This window comes from Helobdella robusta, assembly GCF_000326865.2.
Source record: "Helobdella robusta unplaced genomic scaffold HELROscaffold_14, whole genome shotgun sequence".
Lineage (NCBI taxonomy): Eukaryota > Metazoa > Annelida > Clitellata > Rhynchobdellida > Glossiphoniidae > Helobdella > Helobdella robusta.
In genome coordinates, this window is record NW_008703782.1 from 244,065 (window position 1) to 266,594 (window position 22,530).

General features: G+C 42.4%; 5 protein-coding genes across 5 annotated transcripts; all 5 read right to left on the reverse strand.

Annotated features, from left to right (window-relative positions):
- Window positions 1-1,797: 1,797 nt before the first annotated feature.
- On the reverse strand, window positions 1,798-12,983 carry HELRODRAFT_156503 (hypothetical protein; the record flags this gene model as incomplete). The annotated part of the gene is made up of 4 exons (XM_009014515.1): window positions 1,798-2,009; window positions 2,172-2,387; window positions 2,701-4,077; window positions 11,681-12,983. The coding sequence occupies 4 exons, from the start codon at window positions 12,981-12,983 to the stop codon at window positions 1,798-1,800; spliced, it is 3,108 nt and encodes a 1,035-aa protein (XP_009012763.1).
- Window positions 12,984-13,255: 272 nt separating this feature from the next.
- On the reverse strand, window positions 13,256-13,765 carry HELRODRAFT_74633 (hypothetical protein; the record flags this gene model as incomplete). The annotated part of the gene is made up of 1 exon (XM_009014516.1): window positions 13,256-13,765. The coding sequence occupies one exon, from the start codon at window positions 13,763-13,765 to the stop codon at window positions 13,256-13,258; it is 510 nt and encodes a 169-aa protein (XP_009012764.1).
- Window positions 13,766-13,985: 220 nt separating this feature from the next.
- HELRODRAFT_74554 (hypothetical protein) lies at window positions 13,986-18,364 on the reverse strand (the record flags this gene model as incomplete). Its single annotated transcript, XM_009014517.1, has 2 exons — window positions 13,986-14,561; window positions 18,203-18,364. 2 exons carry the CDS (start codon window positions 18,362-18,364, stop codon window positions 13,986-13,988), a joined length of 738 nt encoding a protein of 245 aa, XP_009012765.1.
- A 236-nt stretch (window positions 18,365-18,600) lies between these two features.
- On the reverse strand, window positions 18,601-20,981 carry HELRODRAFT_74642 (hypothetical protein; the record flags this gene model as incomplete). Its single annotated transcript, XM_009014518.1, has 2 exons — window positions 18,601-18,902; window positions 20,744-20,981. Coding segments are annotated over 2 exons (540 nt in total), but the record flags the coding sequence as incomplete, so codon positions are not given.
- Window positions 20,982-21,005: 24 nt separating this feature from the next.
- HELRODRAFT_138575 (hypothetical protein) lies at window positions 21,006-21,224 on the reverse strand (the record flags this gene model as incomplete). The annotated part of the gene is made up of 1 exon (XM_009014519.1): window positions 21,006-21,224. A coding segment is annotated over one exon (219 nt), but the record flags the coding sequence as incomplete, so codon positions are not given.
- Between the last annotated feature and the right edge of the window lie 1,306 nt (window positions 21,225-22,530).

Genomic DNA, 22,530 nt, shown 5'->3' on the forward strand with positions numbered 1-22,530 from the left:
TAATATATTATAACAAAATAATTTTACGAAAATAACATAATTATTACTATATTAAAAGGCTTAGCTACTAATTCTCTATATAATATATTGCATTGCAGTGTGTAGGAATAAAATCACATTGTAAGCATAGATATATTATTATCAGTAGGTAAACAAATGTATTATATGTTTCAGCAGAAGTGTACAATTGTTACATTTATCATCTTACGTTCATATCAGATAACAATATGGTTGATGTTAGGTTATTAGAATTTATTAGATTATATTAATATAATGAGAAGAATTGTATCAGGGGGTTAGCTAACAAACGCCTTGGAAACAAACAAACAAATGGATGAATTCTATGATAAGAAGAAAAAAAATGAAACGGAAGAAATGAAATTTTTAATTGATATGGTATCACATGAAAAATATATATCACGAAAAATGATATATGGTATCACATGAGAGATATATATCACGAAAAATGATATATCAAGTGCCTGTAGTAAAACTATTTTCATTAAATATTTTAAGGGAAAGGATCATCATTTAAATAGCGCAAGCCGTCTAGTGCTAACGAAATTATTTAAAAACTTGACGTCCCACTACTAGGAAATACAAATTTTGAAACGTCGACAGCGATACTGGTAGACCTAGTGGAGGGTAGAAAACTATTTATAGTAACGGAATGTTGGCCAGGGGGTACGGCCTCGATCGGCTTAGTCACTTTTTTACTCTTCTGAACGCGCAGTCTGGCGAACGTTTTCTTATTCTCTTCCTCGGCTTGTGGGCTTTTTGAGATCGTCGTCGTCGTCTTCACCTGTGTGTCGATCTGATCGAGAGATTTTTCGCCGAAGTTGGCCTGGTTATTTTTCCTCCTAGACATACGTTTGTAGAGGAGTGAGAACCTGTAGGCCAGAACAACGATCATGACGACGACGGATATGGTAAGTACGACAGCCCAGACGACGAGACCGATGATGATCATGTTCAGACGATTGTCTGTGTCACTCAGATTTTTCAAGTTCATCTCGATCTGCTGGCTTGATCCAGTTAGGTCATCTTGCAGGGCTGTGGTGTTGTTGGTGTTGTGATTATTTTGCTGATGGTGTATTTGCTGTAGGTGTTGTTGTTGTTGTCGTTGTGGATGTTGATGGTTCAAATGGTAATGAAAATGTTTTTTGGGAATGATGATTTATTTTCAAATTTTAACTATAATAAGCATTTAATAAATTTGAAAAAATAATAAAGCAAACAACAACAATCATAATAATATTATCCACATAAATTATAACCTCGTATATGATCAGAACGCAAAATTGAATAAAACAGTTTAAAAAATCCCTAAAATGAATAAACTTACCAGCAACTCCAGCCCCAAGGCGCCCTCTGGGACCCTGCAATCCGGTAGCACCCCTTTGTCCTGTAAATCCGGTGCTACCCATACGTCCGCCAGTCCCTGCCATCCCTGTCGCTCCCGTTTGACCTTAAAAAATTAATAATAATGAATAATAAAATAAAAATTATCCATTAATAATAATGACAATTTATAAATATTACTGAGAAATTAAATCATTCTGATTTGCAGTAATTTTCATGCGATCGATTTTTTCGTTATTTATTTATTCTCACGATGTACCTTATTACTTCTACCCGAGTTACTACTACTACTACTACTAGCTTCAAAATTTCCTAATTCCATAAGAATGTTTGAAATTTTTTTTTCTACTCGATAAATTTATCAGGTTACATTCGATACAAGTTGATTGATTGAGGAAAATAAAAAATTGCAAAAAAAAAAAACGAAAAAATTTCCTAACCAACATATCCTGTAGATCCGGAGCTTCCAGTCTGGCCAGTACTTCCAGTTGAACCAGGTTGACCCCTGTATCCCGATTGACCTTGAGAACCTGGCAATCCAGGCGGACCTGGCAATCCAGTGTTTCCTGATGCTCCCATCTGTCCCATCTGTCCTGACGGACCAGGGTTCCCTGATTGTCCGCTGGGTCCCGTGGGTCCTGTATTGCCTGGAAAGAGATGTGCGCTTGTTTTAAATACACATGCACATGAAATAGAAAAAGATATGAATCGTAGTAGAAAAATTTTAAGACTCTTCAAGAAAATTTTTTTTAGAACTAAAAACAACAAAATTGTTAATCGTCAGGCAAAATGTAGAGGATCATATCTACCAGTATTGCCAGTGAATCCCGATACTCCTATGTATCCAGGACTTCCTTGATCCCCGGACTGACCAGGAGGACCCTGAGGTCCTGTTGCGCCCATACCTCCATTCGATCCTGGACTTCCCATAGATCCTGTTGCTCCTGTGGCACCATAAACTCCGGCAACTCCCTGAGAGCCAGGTCTGCCTGATGGCCCCTGATAACCGGGTGAACCAACGTCACCTGAAGTTGAGTGAGTGTATTAAATGGATATCTCAAAAAATGTTCTAACACTGACTGCAAGATTTTCATAAAAATCTCGAGCCAAAATGCAAAATGTTTATAACGAAAGATAACAGATGCTCATAAGAACGTGCAAATTATTAATTATCCACCTGATGTTAAACAAACTAAATAACATTTCATGCTCAATTATTACAAAATAAAAAACGCAATCAAACCAAACACCATCCTCGTATATTTACAATTAGGAGAACTTTTGAACACGAGATTGTTTTATAGAAATTACCATACAAAGCAAGCATTATAAATTAACCTCTTGGTCCTGCAGGTCCGGGTGGTCCTATCTGTCCAGTGTATCCAGGAGGGCCAGCAAGACCCGCATCACCATAACTGCCTGGACTGCCAGTGTTACCTGTTCCACCAGGCGGGCCCGGAGGACCAAACATACCAGAGGGACCCATTTGTCCAGCTGGTCCACTGTTACCCATTGTTCCAGAAATGCCTTGTGCTCCTTGTTGACCAGGAAGTCCTTGTTTACCAGGTGGTCCAACGTTACCTGGAGAACCAGGAGGACCTCGAGGTCCGGCTTGACCGTTCTGCCCTATAGGTCCCATGGGTCCCGTGTTTCCCGAATCACCCCTTGCACCAGTCGCACCAGGTTGTCCTACTTCACCGTTGGGACCAATCAAACCAGTGTTTCCAGGAGATCCACTGGGACCGGGAATTCCTTGATAACCAGATGGTCCCGGAGGTCCAATGTCTCCTCGTGGTCCAGGGCTGCCAGAAGGTCCTGGCTGTCCTTGTGGACCCAAAGGTCCAATTGGCCCAGTTGAACCCACTGGTCCAAAAGGACCAGGTAATCCAGCACCTCCGATACTTCCAGCCGGGCCTGGCGCACCATTTTGACCAATGCCTCCTTTATTTCCAGCCGGACCAATTGGACCTATTGAACCGGGATTACCGGGTGAGCCTCTCTGACCAGGTGGACCTGCAGAACCCGTCTGACCCATTTCTCCAGGAGGTCCAACAGCTCCAGGTGAGCCAGGTAAACCAACATCTCCTCTAAGTCCGGATGGACCTGGTGATCCAGGTGCTCCAAGAGGACCAGATAAGCCTGGTTGACCAGACGGTCCGGATTGTCCTTTATCTCCTTTATCTCCTTTCAAACCAGGTGCTCCGGAAGTACCAGGAGATCCTAATGGTCCGAGAGATCCAGTAGGTCCAAGAGGTCCAGGTGCTCCGGCAGGTCCCATTGAACCAGGAGAACCAATGTCACCTCTAGGACCAATGGAGCCAGGGCTTCCAATCGACCCAGTCACTCCAGGATCTCCAGTGGCTCCTCTAGGACCAAATGGCCCAGGCGACCCCTGGAAACCTGTTGCACCTGTACTACCAGAAGGACCTACTGGTCCAGATAGGCCTTTAGGTCCTGACAGACCAGCACTACCAGCCGGTCCAGGATTTCCTGGTGCCCCTGATGCTCCCAAAGGACCACTTGGACCTCTTATTCCTTGTGATCCTTGCGGTCCTTGAGGTCCTGGACCACCAGGTTGGCCTCTGGTTCCTGGGTCACCAGTTGGTCCTACATTTCCAGCAGGTCCAATTGGTCCCGGCTGTCCCGGCTGACCTTGAAGTCCATTTGCTCCACTTGGACCTCTTTGACCAGCCTGTCCAGTAGGACCGGTAGATCCTGCGTCATAGTGTTTGAAAGTTTTATTTATTCGTATAATTTGTTTACGTCTATCGTTAGTATTTATTTAATTAGCAGTTCATAATAAATGGCGATTGTGTTGTATTGTAGATATGTAGATTTGTATTGATGAATAAATAAATAAATTAATTAATTCATTCATCATAATTCACAACAATTAAAAATAACATTTCACGCTGTTAATTTTATTCCTAATCCAATAATATTTTTTTTGGAAATATGAATTGTTAATTTTGTCATTCCCGTACGTACAATGCTGCACAGTACATGAGTTTAATTAGGATTTGTAGTGGTCCTACGTAAACAATCATTTCAATAAACAAACAAACCAACCTTGAGGTCCGACCAATCCTGCATCGCCTCTCACTCCAGGTTGGCCAGATGGTCCAGGAAGTCCAGTTGAAGCTGGTCCAGGTGAACCAACCGGACCGGATAGACCGATGGGACCAACGGGACCAATGGGACCAGTGTCACCAGTAGCTCCTTTAATTCCTTGCGTTCCGATTACTCCATTTTGCCCACTAGGTCCATTCAATCCAACATCTCCAGGATTACCTTTTGGTCCAGCGGCACCAATTGGTCCAGCAGGACCAACCTGACCTGGTGATCCTTTTGTTCCTTGAGGTCCCGGGGGTCCAGTAGCTCCCGTTGAACCTACAGTTCCAGATAATCCATTATCACCACGTGGTCCGGGACTACCACTCGGTCCCACTGGACCAACTGAACCAGGACCTCCTTGCTGTCCTTGAAGTCCCTGAGGACCTGGTTGACCAATTTCTCCTCTTGGACCTGGATTGCCATTAGGACCAATTGCTCCAGGACTTCCGGTTGGACCTCTGGAACCCTGTGAACCTGGCTGACCAGTGCTTCCTGATAAAACAAATACAACAAAAAGCAATTTTATTTTTACCATTATTTTCTAGAAAAAAATGAAGTGAACAGCGCATATCTAGGATTTAAAATGAATGTATTCACATTCAGAAATAAATTAATTCGTTTAACGAAGCACAACTTGGTTGTCAATGTTTTTGAGAATTTTTAAAAATCTGACCAACGGTATATGTTTATAATAATATCGATATGTTAACATCAATATTTAATAAACAAGATATCAACATTTGCAAATATTTGTATATCGTTTGCATCCAAACATTTACATGAAAACTTAATGCTGGATTTAACACTCGCAATCAATGAAATACTAACGTTTGCTTTTGGGAAAATTATATGTAACAACGTAACAACAAAAATAAATAAAAAATGACCTGTATCTCCAGTAACTCCAGTGGCTCCTCGTGGTCCTGGGTCACCTCTTGGACCTATGGTTCCAGAAGGTCCCACAGGTCCAGTCCCTCCCACAGATCCAGGTATTCCAGGAAGACCAGGCTGACCTCTAGCACCCTGTGCACCTTGGAAACCAACGTCCCCTTTAGTTCCTTTGCTGCCAGTATCTCCTGATGGTCCGTATGGTCCTTGTTCACCTTGGGGTCCAACTGGCCCGGGTCCTCCGTTGGGACCTGCAGGACCTGGTTGTCCTCTAGATCCAGCTGGACCAGAGGGACCCTGAGGACCTTGCTGTCCAGCATTTCCAGTGGCACCTTGCTGACCATTTAAACCGGGTGCTCCTACAGGACCAATTTGACCAGCTGGTCCAGCTGGTCCTGGTTGACCTGGAGATCCACGAAGTCCCGCCGGTCCTGCGGGCCCTGGCGGTCCAGGAGAACCTTTATTGCCTTGAGAACCTTGAGTTCCTGGTAACCCGGAAATGCCTCTACTGCCTGGATTTCCTTGGGGTCCAGGGGAACCATCTTGACCAGGTTGGCCTGGTGGACCATTAGCGCCTGGAGCCCCTATTGCTCCAGGAGAACCTTAAAAATAGGAAAGATTTCGTATAATTTTTAAATAAAAATCATAATTCAACGACAAAATTTAAATAAGGTTTAATGTAATTATTTTAATTTATTTGAAGCACAAGCAGCGGCTCTTCACAAAATAAAAAAAAATTAAACCAAAAATTAATAAAAACTTATAAAAATTCATGTAGCTTGTTGAATAATAAAAAGCACTTCCATTTCAATTATAATTCATACCGGGAACGCCAATGGATCCAGCTTGTCCATTCTGTCCACTTGGTCCAGGAGATCCAGCCATACCTGGCGAACCATTGTCACCTCTGAGACCTTGTGGTCCTTGTGGTCCTGCAGGTCCTTGGGCACCAACAGATCCACGAACTCCTTGTGAACCACTTAAACCATTTTCTCCTCTCGAGCCAGGATCTCCATTCAGACCAGGTTGACCTCTTACTCCAGGTTGTCCATTAGGGCCTGGTGATCCAGTATCACCTTGCTGACCAGTTTGTCCAGTTGCACCTGTCGCACCTGGGGCTCCAGGCGTTCCTTGCATTCCTGGTGATCCAGCAAATCCAGCTTCACCAGGACTTCCAGTATCACCCTGAGCACCTTTAGTCCCTACAGCACCAGGAGTGCCAGGCAATCCGGGTGAGCCAATATCACCTCTTTGACCTTGCTGACCTGGTTGACCTAGAGAACCAGATGGACCAGCAGGTCCCTGTTGACCCATATTTCCTGCATCTCCAATTTCTCCAGGTGAACCTCTGGAACCGGGTGAACCTTGTTGCCCTGGACTTCCTGCTGGTCCTTGATCTCCTCGTTGCCCTTGTGGCCCAGGTTGACCAGGTGATCCTTGAAGAATGTCAGATTTGAAAATATTAGGTGATATATTTTTTTTAATTATTTGAAATAAATGTTTATCTGACGCTAAATTAATATTGATTTCATTATAAAATACGCATAGTCATGTGCATACGATTGTATAAATATAATTCTTGTTTGTCATTTTGTGATTGTCCATAATTTATGTATGCAAAATATTTCAGAATGTTGAAATAAATTTAACGAATGTTTAAACCATTACAAACGTCATGCTAAAAATTTGTATAAGCCAGTTTTGTTTTTGTTTTAAATTTTTGTTTTGTTTTCACTACTTGGAAATTTTTAAATCTGATTATTTGTCATTATTATAAACTGACAGTGGCGATCATTACAAGAAGTCCAGATTACTCTTCGATTTCAAGATCATTTCCTTTCATTGATTTCACCTCTCTTATTTCATTGGTTGATTTGATGAAATAAAATGTCTCAAATGTCTCAAATAAATAAAATTCATGTCTGAAATGACACTGCATACTCATGAATTAAGTAAAAATTGCAAAGTGAATACTTATATCATTAATCACTAACGCAAGACAACACCACACGTTGAATGATTATTGCACCTGATGTCAAACAGTAAACAATATTCAACAAAGAAAATGCGAAAAATTGAAAATTTGCTAATGAAAAAAAGATTGCAAACCGTTATCGTTCTAATAATTATTTGCTGACAACTTTTACAATAATTTAGACATTATAAACATAATGAACATGAAAAAATATTAAAATTTGCATAATTCACACCTGCATCTCCAGGTATTCCCATTTGTCCGAGATCACCTCGAGGGCCTGCCGGTCCTGATGGTCCTTGTTGTCCAGGATTACCCTGTGGTCCTGGAGATCCCATGGGACCTCTCTGTCCTGGAAAACCTTGTGGACCAGGTTGACCAGTACCACCAGTGGAACCAACTTGCCCAGGTGAGCCCTGAGAACCTGGCGCTCCAAGAAGACCAATGCTTCCTTGTAATCCTTTGAAGCCTGCAGGTCCAGTCGCACCTTTTGCACCTTGAATTCCGTCATTTCCTCTGCCTCCCTGTAAACCGTTAACACCAGGTTGGCCAGGTGCTCCTATCGCTCCGGGATTGCCAGCTTGTCCAGGATCTCCTCTTTGACCTTGTGGTCCTTGTTGACCTAGAGGCCCAGTATCACCTTGCACTCCTTGTTCTCCATTCAGGCCTGGAATTCCTCGAGCACCCTGTGGACCTCTTGGACCTTGTGGTCCTGTAGGTCCCATTGGTCCTGCAGCGCCAGGAAGTCCGTTTACTCCTCTTACTCCCTGCTGGCCGGATGATCCAGTGTCACCAGTTTGACCAGTGTCTCCAACATTTCCTGGATTCCCACGTTGTCCTGGACTTCCGACATCACCTGGTTGTCCTTGAAATCCTGTATCACCTACACCGCCTTGTGCACCTGTGTCTCCTTGGGGTCCTGGGGGACCCATAGGTCCTGTTGCACCTGTGTATGGATATATATTTTTCTGCAATTAAATGATTTAAAATAAAATATAAGGTAGATTAATTTAAAATTAAAACACGAGATAATGTCATTGTTGTACAGTCTCACAAAATTGTTATACACACCTTGTGATCCTGGTTGGCCATTAGACCCCTGAATTCCTGCTTGACCTCTAAGACCTTGACTTCCTGGTTGACCTACTGATCCAGGTTGTCCAGGTAATCCAGGTTGTCCAGTTGACCCAGTATCTCCAGGAGTTCCTTTAGGACCTTGTTGCCCATTGTTTCCAGCAGGTCCTGGCTGACCAGGCGATCCAGTGAATCCAGGTTGTCCTGGTGCCCCTCGTTGTCCGGCATTTCCTTGAGGTCCGACAGGTCCCGACGGTCCGCTTGCACCCGGAAGACCTTGTGGGCCGTTTTGTCCGGCTTCTCCCTGGCCACCAATAGGTCCGATAGGTCCAGGCTGACCAGTGTCCCCAGCAGGTCCTGGTAATCCCATGGGACCAGCTGGACCTTGTTGTCCTGTGTTGCCCGTTGCTCCAGTGGCTCCAGGCGTTCCTGAAACTCCAACTGCTCCTATTAGCAATTTTTAAAATTTGATGCTAAAATTTATGAAATCATTCAAAAATTAACTATCATTAATTTTAGCGCTAATAAAATATGAATATTTACAAAAGAACAAGAAAATGAGAAAGCGATAATCGTTGAGAGATAATGATGCAATGAAGTGAATAGACAAAATATGTCATTGAATAACAAAACGTAACAAAAACTACGGCTGAAGAAATCAGATATTAAATGAACTTTTAACTTATGAAACAATTTTGACACATAAAAAGTTTTTAAAAAATTTCCAAAAAGGAAACGAACTGAATGTTAACTGAAATTGAGCAACATAAAATAAAACGCCGATCAACACGATGGTGTAACTGTTTAAGTGTCTGGCATTGCTAATGCAGTGACCGAGGTTCGAATGTGAAGAGATCCCCGACTATCACATGCAATTTCTGTATTAGGCGTATTGGTGAATGCTGTGTGTGTTGTTGTTGTTACCTATAAATAACAGAAAAAAGAATGATTTGTAACTTTTAATTTTTAACTTTTGAAAAAATTTCCATTACTTAAATCATTTTAATGAATGAATACAATTTTAAATCTTTTGAACATTATAATACCAATTAGTTGTTCTCTTAAAAAATATTTCAATTCACTAATCTACCGATAGCTTCGGTTTAAGTCAACATAATGTTTCAAATATGCAATTAAATGATCAACTCACCGGCATTTCCAGGCTGTCCAATATCTCCAGGCTGCCCAGGCAAACCAACCGGTCCAACTGATCCAGGGGTTCCAGCTTCTCCCTGTGGTCCCTGAGCTCCCTGAGGTCCTTGTGGCCCTTGCGATCCATCTTCACCACGTTGTCCGCTAGGCCCAGTAGCTCCAGTTGGTCCTCTAGCCCCAGTATCTCCTCTTGAACCTTGATCTCCAGGTGGCCCTTGACTTCCAGGTTGACCAGGAGTACCCTGTTGTCCTATAGGACCAGGTGATCCTTGGTCTCCAGGCATACCTATGTTACCGGTAGCTCCAACAGATCCAGGTGATCCTTTTATACCTTGAGGACCTTGAACACCCTGCAAACCAGTTTCACCTCTGGGACCAGGTTGACCTTGAAAACCAGGTAAACCTTGATTTCCACTTGGACCTGGATCTCCGCGTTGACCTTGTTGACCCATCAGACCAGCTGGACCAGTGGCTCCTTGAGAACCTGGAGAACCAGGCTGACCTTTAGATCCTTGATTGCCAGGATCTCCTCTTTGTCCAGATGAACCCATTGGACCTGGATTCCCCTGCGAACCTGGTTGACCCATTAAACCCTGAGGGCCTGGAGATCCTTGATCCCCCCTTGGTCCTTGTTGTCCAATTTGGCCAGGTAAACCTTGAGGGCCTTGATCTCCTCTTAAACCTTGGTTACCGGTAGATCCAGTGGCACCAACACCTCCTTGGGGTCCAGGTTGCCCGCGTTGACCCTGTTGACCAGGTGAACCCGACTGACCTGTACGTCACAGAAATAAATTGGGCAAATAAATGAAAAAATTTAGTATGAAAAAAATTAAAATAACAAAATTAACCTTGAGTTCCAGGGCTGCCAGTAGGTCCAGATGGTCCTTTAGATCCAGTTTGACCAGTATCACCGGGTTGACCTGTTTGTCCTCTTGGTCCAGAAACACCTGGCATACCAGGAGCACCTGGATTTCCAGAATTTCCAGCTGGACCAGGAGATCCTTGGGCTCCTGGATTACCAGGAAAGCCAATATCACCTGGCGCACCAGTATCACCTTGGGGGCCTTGATTTCCAGAAGGTCCAGACTGTCCCGGTTGTCCGCTTTGACCTGTGTCACCAGTGGAACCAGGTACACCAGCTGATCCTGCAGGTCCATTTGCACCTGGAAGTCCATTAGCACCTAAAGGTCCAGGTGATCCCTGCAAACCTCTTGAGCCTGGAGGTCCCTGAGGTCCTTGCTGACCTTGTTGACCTTGCGGTCCGGCTTCACCTCTTGGTCCAGGATTTCCGATTGAACCAGCTGGGCCTGATAGACAAGAAAAGTAACACAAATTGTATCAAAATGTTATTTAAAAATTGTTAATGTAAAAAACATTTTACCCGGTACTCCATTGTTTCCATTAGGACCCCTGGCACCTTGCGATCCTCGTTCCCCAGGGGGACCAGGAGATCCTTTGCTACCTTGAGATCCTTGCGGTCCAGGTGAGCCAGCAAGACCTGGCATACCAATATCTCCTGATAAACCTATCATACCAGGTTGACCAGGTGCACCAAGTGGTCCAATTGAACCTTGACTACCAGGAAATCCAGTTCCTCCAGTGCTACCCGTAAACCCTGGATCACCTGAAGGTCCAATGCCTCCCTGTTCTCCTATTTGAGGTGTTGGTCCAGGAGGTCCAGGTTGACCCATTTGACCCTGTGGACCAGGATCACCTTTCAGTCCAGTGGGACCAACAACTCCTTGTGGTCCTTGTTGACCAGGGTTTCCTGGCGTTCCCACATCTCCACGAGGTCCTGCCGAGCCTTGAGGTCCAGCCACACCAACTTCTCCTGGAACTCCTTGTAAACCTTGATCTCCAGGTTGACCTTTGTTTCCAGCTGGCCCGGTTGATCCAGGTTGGCCAGCTGGACCTTGCTGACCGGGAGCACCAGATTGACCTGGCTCACCTGTAGCTCCCACGCTGCCTGGTTGACCTGTGAAAAAAAAATTCATAAAATATTCAAATTAAATATTCTATGAACGCTTTTATATTATTCCTACCAATTATTTTTTATTAAGTAACAAAAATCTACAAGAAAATTAAAGTGCAAATCATTTTTCAATAAAACCTCACCATTATTTCCTCGTTGGCCAGGACTTCCTGGAAATCCTGTATCACCTGGCTGTCCTATTAGGCCTGCAAAACCTGGTGAGCCTGGTTGTCCAGGTTGTCCTTGAACACCCATTTGACCCATTTGTCCAGAACTTCCTGTATCACCTTGAGGACCACTTGATCCAGTATCTCCAAGATCTCCAGCTCTTCCATTTATTCCTTTATCACCACGAGCACCTTTCGATCCAGTAGGACCAATGGGACCCTGCGGTCCAGGATCGCCAGCCTGTCCAGAAAGACCCTGTGCTCCAGGCTGGCCAGTTTCACCTCTTGGTCCAGCATCACCCTGAGCACCAGTACTTCCAGTAGCACCTTTCACTCCTAGCTGACCTTGAGCGCCCAGTTGACCTGGCTGACCCGAAGCTCCTGCCTGTCCGTTTGGCCCAGGACTTCCAGGTTGACCTCTATTACCAGTTTGGCCTCGAGGACCTTGTGGTCCACTGGGACCAGTGTCACCTTGCGCACCAGGAGATCCTTGAGCACCGGGAAAACCAACAGCTCCAGTAGCACCAGGATTCCCACGTGATCCAGGACTACCACTAGGTCCAATATTACCTTGAGGACCGGCATTTCCAGGCTGACCTCTGACACCTGGCTGACCTCGTAGTCCTGCTGCACCACGTTGACCTGTCGGACCCTGCGACCCAGGTGAACCAAGCTGACCTGCTGTTCCAGCATCTCCAGGGAATCCTATATCGCCAGCAGGTCCCTGAGGCCCAGTGTCACCTTGAGCACCTACTGGTCCAGGTTGACCATTATTTCCAGGAGAACCAGGTTGGCCTATTGATCCAGCTGGTCCTGGATTTCCCCGAGTACCTGGAGAGCCAGTAGATCCTTGTTGCCCCTGCGATCCTGGTTGACCAGGCAGTCCTATGTCTCCTTGAAGACCTGGTTGACCTCTTGCACCTTGGCTACCTTGTGGACCAGGTTGACCAATAAGACCTGGTTGGCCTGGTTGACCAGGTATTCCATTAACTCCAGGTTGACCACGTTGGCCAGCATCGCCTTGAGAACCTGGCTGTCCTTGTGGTCCTTTCGGTCCTTGTTGTCCTGGCTGACCGGGAGATCCAGCATCTCCTTGTAAACCTTGTGCTCCAGGTTGTCCGTTTGCTCCTGGTTGACCTCTTTGACCAGGATCACCTCTTTGACCTGCTTGGCCTGCTGTACCGGGATCGCCAACTTGTCCATTAGCACCAATTGGTCCAGTTGGTCCGACTTGTCCAGATTGTCCTGGAGCTCCTGGCTGACCTTTTGGTCCTTGCATGCCTTGGGGCCCTAAATTTAAATTAAATCATATTTGGTAATAAAATGTAAAATTAAGAAATAAACCTGGTATTGATAAATATAATAAAACAATAAATATATACTAAATATGACAAAAAAAATTTTTTTAAATGCATTACGAAGTATATATACAAGGTTATTAAGTTTAAAATAAAATTTTAGATTTTAAAATTTTAAAGTAATTCAATCATCAATTCATTTGACTTGCATTAGAATCTTTTTACGATAAAAGAATAAAAGTTAAATAAACCATTAACCTTGCACTCCAGGTTGTCCAGTATCTCCTCTCTGCCCAGGTGTTCCTGGAGTGCCAGGATCTCCTGACAGACCTTGCGATCCTTGGTCTCCTCTTGGTCCAGCAACTCCAGGTGAACCAGCAGCACCTGGATCTCCAGTAAGACCTTTGGGACCGAAGGCTCCAGTACTTCCGGTTTGGCCGTTGGCTCCCGGTTGTCCTGATGGTCCAGGCTGACCCTTAGATCCTTGAACTCCAGCCGCTCCAACGGGACCAGTAGCTCCCTGTGCCCCCTGTGGTCCAGGAGATCCAACGTCCCCGTTTTGACCAGATGGTCCAAGAGCACCTTGACTACCTTGAGGCCCTTGAGCTCCTGGATTTCCTCTAACTCCAGGTTGACCTTGTTGTCCTGGTTGACCAGGTTGACCTGCGGTTCCTGTATCTCCACGAGGTCCCACTGGACCAGTAAGACCAGTTGCTCCTGTAAATTTGTTAACAGTTATATTACTATGAACAGCATGCTGCATTAAGTGCTGCACAGCTACTAAAACAACATAAAATTAAATGAGAGTACATTTTCCACAATTGATTTGAACGTGAGTGTGTAAATGTATGCCAAAGTTTATCGTATCTTAACTATGTATAATATGCGTGCACGTTCATTTCTATGTATGCTTGCGTGCATGCACGATAACGTATGTACATAAAATAATGGTACGCGTCCGTGTGCATGTGTGTTACTAATTTCTAAAGAAATGAACCTTGAGGTCCTTGTTGTCCATTTTGACCAGGTGATCCTGTCTGACCTCTTGCTCCTTGAAGACCTTGCACACCTTGTTGTCCAACAGAACCCGGAAAGCCTGCCACACCTTGTTGTCCTTGTTCACCCCGTAATCCTTGTTGTCCTTGAGATCCCGGCTGACCGTCAGTTCCTGGCAACCCAGGTTGGCCTCGTTGACCAGGTTGTCCAGGTGTTCCCGCATCACCTTGTAAGCCTTGAAGACCAGTTGCTCCATTAGCACCAACTGAACCAGTAGATCCCTGAGTACCTGGAGCTCCAGGCTGACCGGGTGTTCCAGATGATCCTGAATTGCCTGGTAAACCTTTGTTGCCTTGCTGGCCTTTAGAGCCAGGAGCTCCTGTAGAACCTGGTAAGCCATTGTCTCCTCTTTGACCCTGCTGACCTGGAGATCCAGAGAGACCTGGTTGTCCTTGGGAACCAGGACTGCCAATTGGTCCATTGGCACCATTGAGACCCGGCATACCAGTTGCACCTTGCTGTCCATTTATTCCCGGTGCCCCAGGTGCACCTTGCGCTCCTTGCTCTCCTAGATTTCCTTTTGGTCCTGTTGGTCCAGTAGAACCTACAAATATTGTTCAAAATGTTCTGTCGGTTTCCCTCTATGATACATAGCAATGATTTTAAAAAAAATTTTGTTGAATCATTCATTCTATAATTGTTTTTGTAGAATTAATTTCTTAAATAAATGTTAAGAAAATGGAATCAATAATTAACAACTTCAAACAAGGCCACTTCAAAGTTTTACAATTTAAAAAAATTATTATGATAATTGAAAAGTTATTAATCAATAATATACACTAGGGTGCGTCAAAAAAAATTTTTTAGTAAATGAATCATGTTGTATAGCGAAATCATGTTGTAATAAGACATCATGATGAACCATCTAAAAGATTATTGAATTATTTAAAGTGGAAGAACCCGCGCAAAGCCGATGAAGTTTTGTGGAAAAAAGGAAAAAATAAAAATACAGCGATCCAAAAAGCGTTTATCAACAAACAACATGCCGTCACATTTAAAAAAAAACAGTTTTTTGCTACGGTATCTTGGTCGTCGCTTGGAATTCGTTGAAATGCATGCTAATTTTGGTATTTAAATTATGTCATTTATTCTAAAAACCAGTTTTTGGCAGGAAATATATCTAGAAAATTTTATTGAAAATCCGTTAATTATTATTTTTAATTGTTTTTTTTTCTAAAATATTTAGTCAACGTTAAACAAAACATGAGAATCGATAGTATTGATCGCAATCGGACTAAAAATTTAAAAAAAAGTTAGCTCGGAAATATGCATCAACATTAACCGCCAGAAGAGTGATACTGATAACACACAGTCCAAAATGCCAGAAAAAGTATTAATTTCATCAATAAATGGTGATTCAGTTACAAGTATTTCATCTGCCGGAAAGTTAGACAAAATCAAGAAAAGCCCTCAACTTCTACCTCAAAAACTATGGAAAATAAGAATTGCTCCCAAATTTTACCGTTGTTGTCGTAAATATGTAACCATTATGTACTCGAAAATGGCGTCTAAGGCAATTGTCGTTAATGAATTATTGTATTTTTTAACCAATAATCCAGGTTTATTGTATAATGAGGCTTGAATTTTATAGACCAGTTGCTGCAGCAGAAAGTATTGAAGTTGGTACAAATTTAACTTAACCTTAAAATAACGCGATTTCAAACAGTGCACGTCGTATCAACAGAAACATTAATTCGAATAGTGAAGCAATAAAAACACCTACTTTTACTAATGATGCACAGTGATAACAATCAGACTGACGATAACTTCACGCTAGTTCAACGCGGTAAAAATAAAATAAAACCCAGAACCTTACCTCCAGTCGTGGTTAAATAAGAGACACTTCTATTTGTGCAACGCAAATAAAAAATTGATCAGACTAAAAAAGTGATTGGTAAAAAAACCAACTGTTCATCAACATTAAGACCAATGAAGATTGAGCCGCGTAAGAAAATTGTCTACGTCGGTAAATTAGATCAATGTACTTCTGAAGACGTTATCAACCATCTCAAGTCTATTAATGTAAATGCTTTATCTTATATCCCTTTAACCAAATCTGTTTTTAATAAAAAAAAGTTCAAATAATAATATCAACTCTCAAACCAGTGTCGCAAAAACCAGCGCTGCATTCTGAATCTTGTTCCTAAAAGCAGAAAAAATTGTTTTTATCAGACTTACTAATTTTCTTGATTCAAATAATTTATTAATCTCTAATCAATATGGTTTTCGAGCTAAACACTCCACCGAGTTTGCTATAGCCGATGTGGTTAACTATATTTCAAATGCTTTAGAATCTAAAAAAGTTTGTATCTGTGTCTTTCTTGGCTTATCTAATGCTTTCGATTCTCTCGACCATACTATCTTGTTGTATAAATTATCTCTAAGTACGATGTTAGAGGCATTGCTTATAATTGGTCTGTTACATATTTAAAAGAAAGATATCAACACGTTAAGATTAATAATTCTATATCTTCTCTTACTCCTATTTCTACTGGTGTTCCCCAAGGCTCCATCCCTGGTCCTCTATTTTTTAATATTTTTATTAATGATTTTATTAATTCATCAAAAATTTTATAATTCATTTTATTTGCTGATGATTCTACATTGTTGTTATCTAATTCTAATGTTAATCAGCTTGCATCAATTCTCAATTATGAGTTGCTTACTGTATACAACTGGGTCCTATCCAATATCTAAGGAATAAACATCGCTAAAACTAATTTTATTCTATTTGGTCTAAATAAAGTTTACATTGACAGGGTTGAATCAACAAAATTTATCCTGGTCTAGTCGCATTCAATTCATTTCACAAAAATTACAAAAAATTTAGGCATAATTTATCGACTAAGATCTAAGTTTCCTCAACATATTCTACACATTATATAATTCACTTGTTTTGCCATTTAATAGTTATTGTATTTCCATTTGGGGTTTCACTACAAAATCTAATATTCGAATTTTATATCTCTGTCAAAACTTTTTTATTCGTATTATGTTTGGTTTATTTAATATTGATCATGTAAGTCATTTGTTTCTTTCATCCACAATTTTAAAAGTTCATCAACTACATATTCCACACACTTTAATGTTTTTTTTTATAAATTATTTAAATTAAATTACTGTTCCTCTTTGCGTAATCAATAAAACCATTTAATCAATGATCGTTTAATACTCTTGAGACATAACACCGATTTTTATTTTCCCAAACCTCGCACAAACTTTTTTATCAATTCAGTTTTCCATGTTTCTTGTCTACTTCCAGAAAACTTGCTGTTGGCGATGTTAACTGATAAAGAAAAGCACGTAAGAGAACAAGCAGCCAGAAGAAATTTAAAGGGTCGTAGTTTACTTGTTACTGGAAAACCACCACGTGTTTTTCAAATACTTGAACTGAATTTTGATGCTAAATGTTACATTGATCTTATAAATTAGCAAGCTGTTGAAGGATGTGTTAAAATAGTTACAAAAGCTGTGATGTCAGCATGTGACAAAAAATCAAAGGATGGTATCATTCATGTGAAACTTGCTTCCAGAAAAATTATGCTAAAATTTGACAGCAAGCAGGATTTCTAGTATAAAAAAAAAGCAATTTATTTTATAACTTATGTTTATTTGATTAAAGTTTTAGCTTTTAATGTTACTGAGTCCTTAAAAAACATTTTTCTTGTTAGAATCGTATTTAGTCGAGCTTTCAATAAATAGCCTATGACATTAATGAATAGGACTTTTTGAAATAGTTTGCCGATCATGCGCGGGCTGAAGATAAGCGTTCTTTTATTTCACTAAAACTATTTCACTACAATAAAATAATGCTATTAGAATATGATTGGTCGACTTTTATTTTTTTACATACAAAAGTGACCCACCCTAGAATACACAATTAAATTAGATAAATACCTGGCAGTCCATTTGAACCAGGTGTCCCTGTCGACCCAGGTTCACCTCTGACACCATTTTGTCCTTGAGGACCAGGATTTCCTTGAGATCCAACAGCACCTTGAAAGCCTTGTAATCCAGGCTGACCTTGCGAACCTTGAGGTCCCGGATCACCACGTTGGCCTTGCAAACCTGAAGAACCGGTATTTCCTTGTGGACCTTGAAGTCCTCTTAATCCAGGCGTTCCTGCAACACCAGGCTGCCCAACTGATCCACGAGAGCCAGGCTGTCCTGCTGGACCCATGTTTCCTGGTTGTCCTGATGGCCCTTGGTCGCCCTGCAAACCTGAATCACCTCTTTGACCTTGCTGACCTTGCTGACCCGGTTGGCCGGGCGCTCCTGAAGGTCCAAGAGCTCCTTGTGCACCCATGGGACCCGGAGATCCAGGTTGGCCTAAGTCTCCAGGCAATCCAGGTTGACCTTGATTACCAGCTGGTCCTGTATCACCTTGTTGCCCATTAGGTCCTGGTTGACCAGCATTTCCGAGAGATCCTTGAAGTCCTGTATCACCACGAGGTCCAGCTAGTCCTTGCAGTCCAACTTGGCCTGAAATTTATTGAAAAATGAAATGAAACAAATCGTAATAATTTAATTTACCAGTTAGTATTAACCTTGTGGACCAGGCGAGCCAGTATCTCCTGAGATTCCAGTATCACCAACAGGTCCTGGATCACCTCTCAATCCCTGCTGCCCTTGTTGTCCGTTGGATCCAGGTGAACCAGGATCTCCTGTCAAGCCTTTTGGTCCAGGTTGACCTTGCTGACCATTAGCTCCATTTTGACCTGGATCACCTCTTAAACCTTGCGATCCTCTTTGACCTGATTGACCAGGTTGACCCGTTGGACCCTGGAGTCCAGCTTGTCCCTGCTGTCCAATATCACCACGTTGTCCCGGATTACCCGGAGATCCTTGAGGACCAGGACTGCCTTGAATGCCCGGTAAACCTTTTGCTATCAACAAATTTTAAAACATTCAATATAAATCTTAATAAAAATTTAAAAAATTGAATTTCATTATTTATTTATTTTTTTTATTTATTTTTTTACAGAATTACGGGCCCAAAAAAATAATTTTCCCTATACATCTCAAACATAAAACGTTGGAGGCTCGTGTGAGGAAAAGAAAAAAACTAAAGTAAGAATAATAAACAAATAAAATAGAAGCAACATTAAACAAAACGTATCGTAAAAGTACAAGTAAAAAATATTAATGTGGATAGCAAATAAAATTTGCCACAGTAACATGGGCGGACGTGATGAGTAACAAAATAAAATTATGTAGACACTCTCATCCACATTTGTAAATCTGTACACCTTGGTGCTTTAGACATTCAAGTTCATTCAAATTTCTACGCTAAGAAACAAACCTCCTTGAGGACCAGCATTTCCTGGACTACCGGGACTACCCATGTTGCCTTTGGGGCCTTGCACACCAGTAGCTCCTGCGAAGCCAATATCCCCCGTAGCACCTGTCCCGCCTTGAGATCCGGAGACACCTGCATGAAAATTTTCATTTTGTTTTGTGGGCTGCCAAATAAATTTGAATTTATCAACCAATCAATCAATAAATCACTAACAGAGACAATAGATTAGCTCATATTTATAAATTTAAACTTTTGTAACATTTAAATTTAATTTGCTTGACAACAAATATTTTTACATTTTTAAATATACACATTTTTAACAAATCAAATGAAAATACAAAACTAACCAGGTGAACCCCTGGGTCCAGGAACACCCATTTGACCCGGAGATCCATTTGCTCCATTAGATCCAGGGTCACCTTGAAGTCCTGGGCTACCATTTAGTCCTGGCACTCCATTGGCGCCAGCTGGACCAATAACACCTATTGCTCCTGGCTGTCCTGGTTGTCCAATTGCTCCAATTTGACCTAGAGATCCAGTTGGCCCTTTGATGCCTTGTGGTCCTTGAGAACCTTGAGCCCCTGGCTGACCTTGAACTCCAGGGCCACCAGGAATACCTTGTTGTCCTCGATTTCCAGCTACTCCTGGATCCCCAGGAGGACCTTTTAAGCCTGTTGCTCCCTTTATACCCATAAAACCTTGCATGCCTGTATCTCCTGGTTGACCGTTCTGACCGACAGCACCAATTGGACCTGTCAATTAAAATTTTTAAGTCTATAATTCGACAGAATTGATTCTAAAACTTGTACAGTAATTAAAAATTTTCATAAATAACTAATCATGAAATATCGTTGGCGTTTATTTATTATTACCAAACATCTGTAAGATGCAAGTAAAATTTTTTAAAAACCGTGTAAAGAAAAAAAAGAATGTTTACGTTAACGACTTTCAAAATGCAAAATTTGAAGATAATTTGATGAAAGTATTGGTGGAAAAATTCAAATAAGTTAACTTTATTTTTTAAATATGCGTGGAAGTGAAAAAAATTAAGGAGCCTGCTAAAGATGCAAGCTAATTAAAGAAATTTTATGCAGGTAAAACAGCAAAGTCGGTAAAGAAATAAAATTTAGAATGCCATTTAATGTTATCAATGTTAGTTGAAACTGCAAGATGCAGTTGTTGCATAAAGCAGGAGCAAGCATCTCAACTGAGAAAGGTAAGGAAAAAGAGAATAACTACTTAAACTGGTTGATTTAATTAAAATTAAAGGCAGACCAGTTTAAAATATGAGATTAAGCGCGAATGTAGGAGCATCGTAACAGAAAATTTAATGAAAGCATTATCCTGCTGCAATTTAATAACATTACTGCAATGAGACGAACAAACCTTGCATTCCAACAGACCCAGATGATCCGGTATCACCCTGATCTCCATTTAGACCTGGAGCACCAGACTGACCGTTTGGTCCAGGCTGACCAGGTTGACCTGAAATTCCAGGTTGACCAATATTGCCAGGGGAACCAGCTGGTCCAGTTTCACCTTGAATACCTTTGTCACCTTGTGGTCCTTGTACTCCTGGAGAACCAATTTGGCCATTTGGTCCAGGCAAACCCGGAGACCCTACCTGACCTGGAGAACCAGGTTGACCTTGATTACCAGGTTGGCCTACAGGACCTTGAGATCCTGGATTACCTGGGAATCCAGCAGCACCAGGCTGGCCTTGCTGTCCCAAATCACCCTTGGGTCCTTGAGGTCCTGGAGTGCCTGGAGAACCTTTAGCTCCCTGAGCTCCAGTATCACCAACTGAACCTGGTTGTCCAGGTTGACCTGGTGTTCCATCAGGTCCCCTTTGACCTGATTGACCTGGCTGGCCCGATGGACCAGTATCACCTGAAAGACCTTTAACTCCGGGAGCTCCAATGGGTCCAGTGGCACCTTGAAGACCGATTGCACCTGTATCTCCTTGAACACCCTGCGCACCTGGATTTCCTGCCACACCTGGTCCTCCAGGAAGTCCTACATCTCCATTTGGTCCAGGAGCACCAGCTGGACCAGGCAATCCAATTGAACCAGCAGCACCTGGTTGGCCAATCTGACCTTGTTGACCTGGATTTCCAGACACTCCTGTATCACCAGGAAAACCAATATTTCCAGGTTGTCCCGCAAATCCTGTGTCTCCAAGCGAACCCTTCGGTCCTTGTACTCCCTGAGCACCAGGTTGACCCACAGTGCCTGGATCACCTCTCAATCCTGGAGAACCAGCTTGTCCAGGCGAGCCTTAACGTGTGAATTTTAAAATAATATTATTGCACATGAGAAACAATCATGCAAAATTTTGAAAAAAAATTTTAACTAATAATACAAGAAATTGAACTTAGAACAAATTAATAAATAAAAAAAAACTGATAAGAGAACCATTTTGTCCAGATGGTCCAGGGAAACCAGGTGCTCCAGTATCACCAGGTAATCCTGCAGCTCCTGGAACTCCAGGTTGACCTAACGGTCCAGGCAATCCAACATCACCAGACTGACCAGGTAATCCAGTTGCCCCTGTGCCTCCTGGTGTTCCATTGATTCCAGGTGCACCTCTGTTACCTGGATCGCCTCTGGCGCCAGCCACGCCTGGTGATCCTTGTTGACCCTGTGGTCCTTGAGGTCCAGGTGAGCCTGCCTGGCCGTTTGGTCCAGGTACACCAGGAGCACCTTGAGTTCCAGGTGCACCCTGATCTCCAGCTTGACCTGGAGAACCCTTGGCTCCTTGCTGTCCGGGCTGGCCAGAGGGTCCTGGAGCACCTTGAATTCCGGGTTGGCCTTGGGTACCTAAATCTCCTTTAGACCCAGTTGGACCTTGGTTACCTGTACTGCCTGTGTCACCGACGGCACCTCTAATTCCGACTTGTCCAGTGAAACCGACATCACCCCTTGGTCCTTGAGGACCAGCTGGACCAGGTGAACCTGGATAAAAAAAAGTCGAAAGTATTTTTATAAGTATCAACAGTGATTCGTTTTGTCCATCTTTACACAGAATGCATCAGCAATCTTATAACCGATATTTATAATGTTATCTTTTAATCACCTTAAATATTATTATGTCAAGCAATCAACACACACACACACACACACACACACACACATATACAGACAAACACGCACACTACTCATAAACACAAATA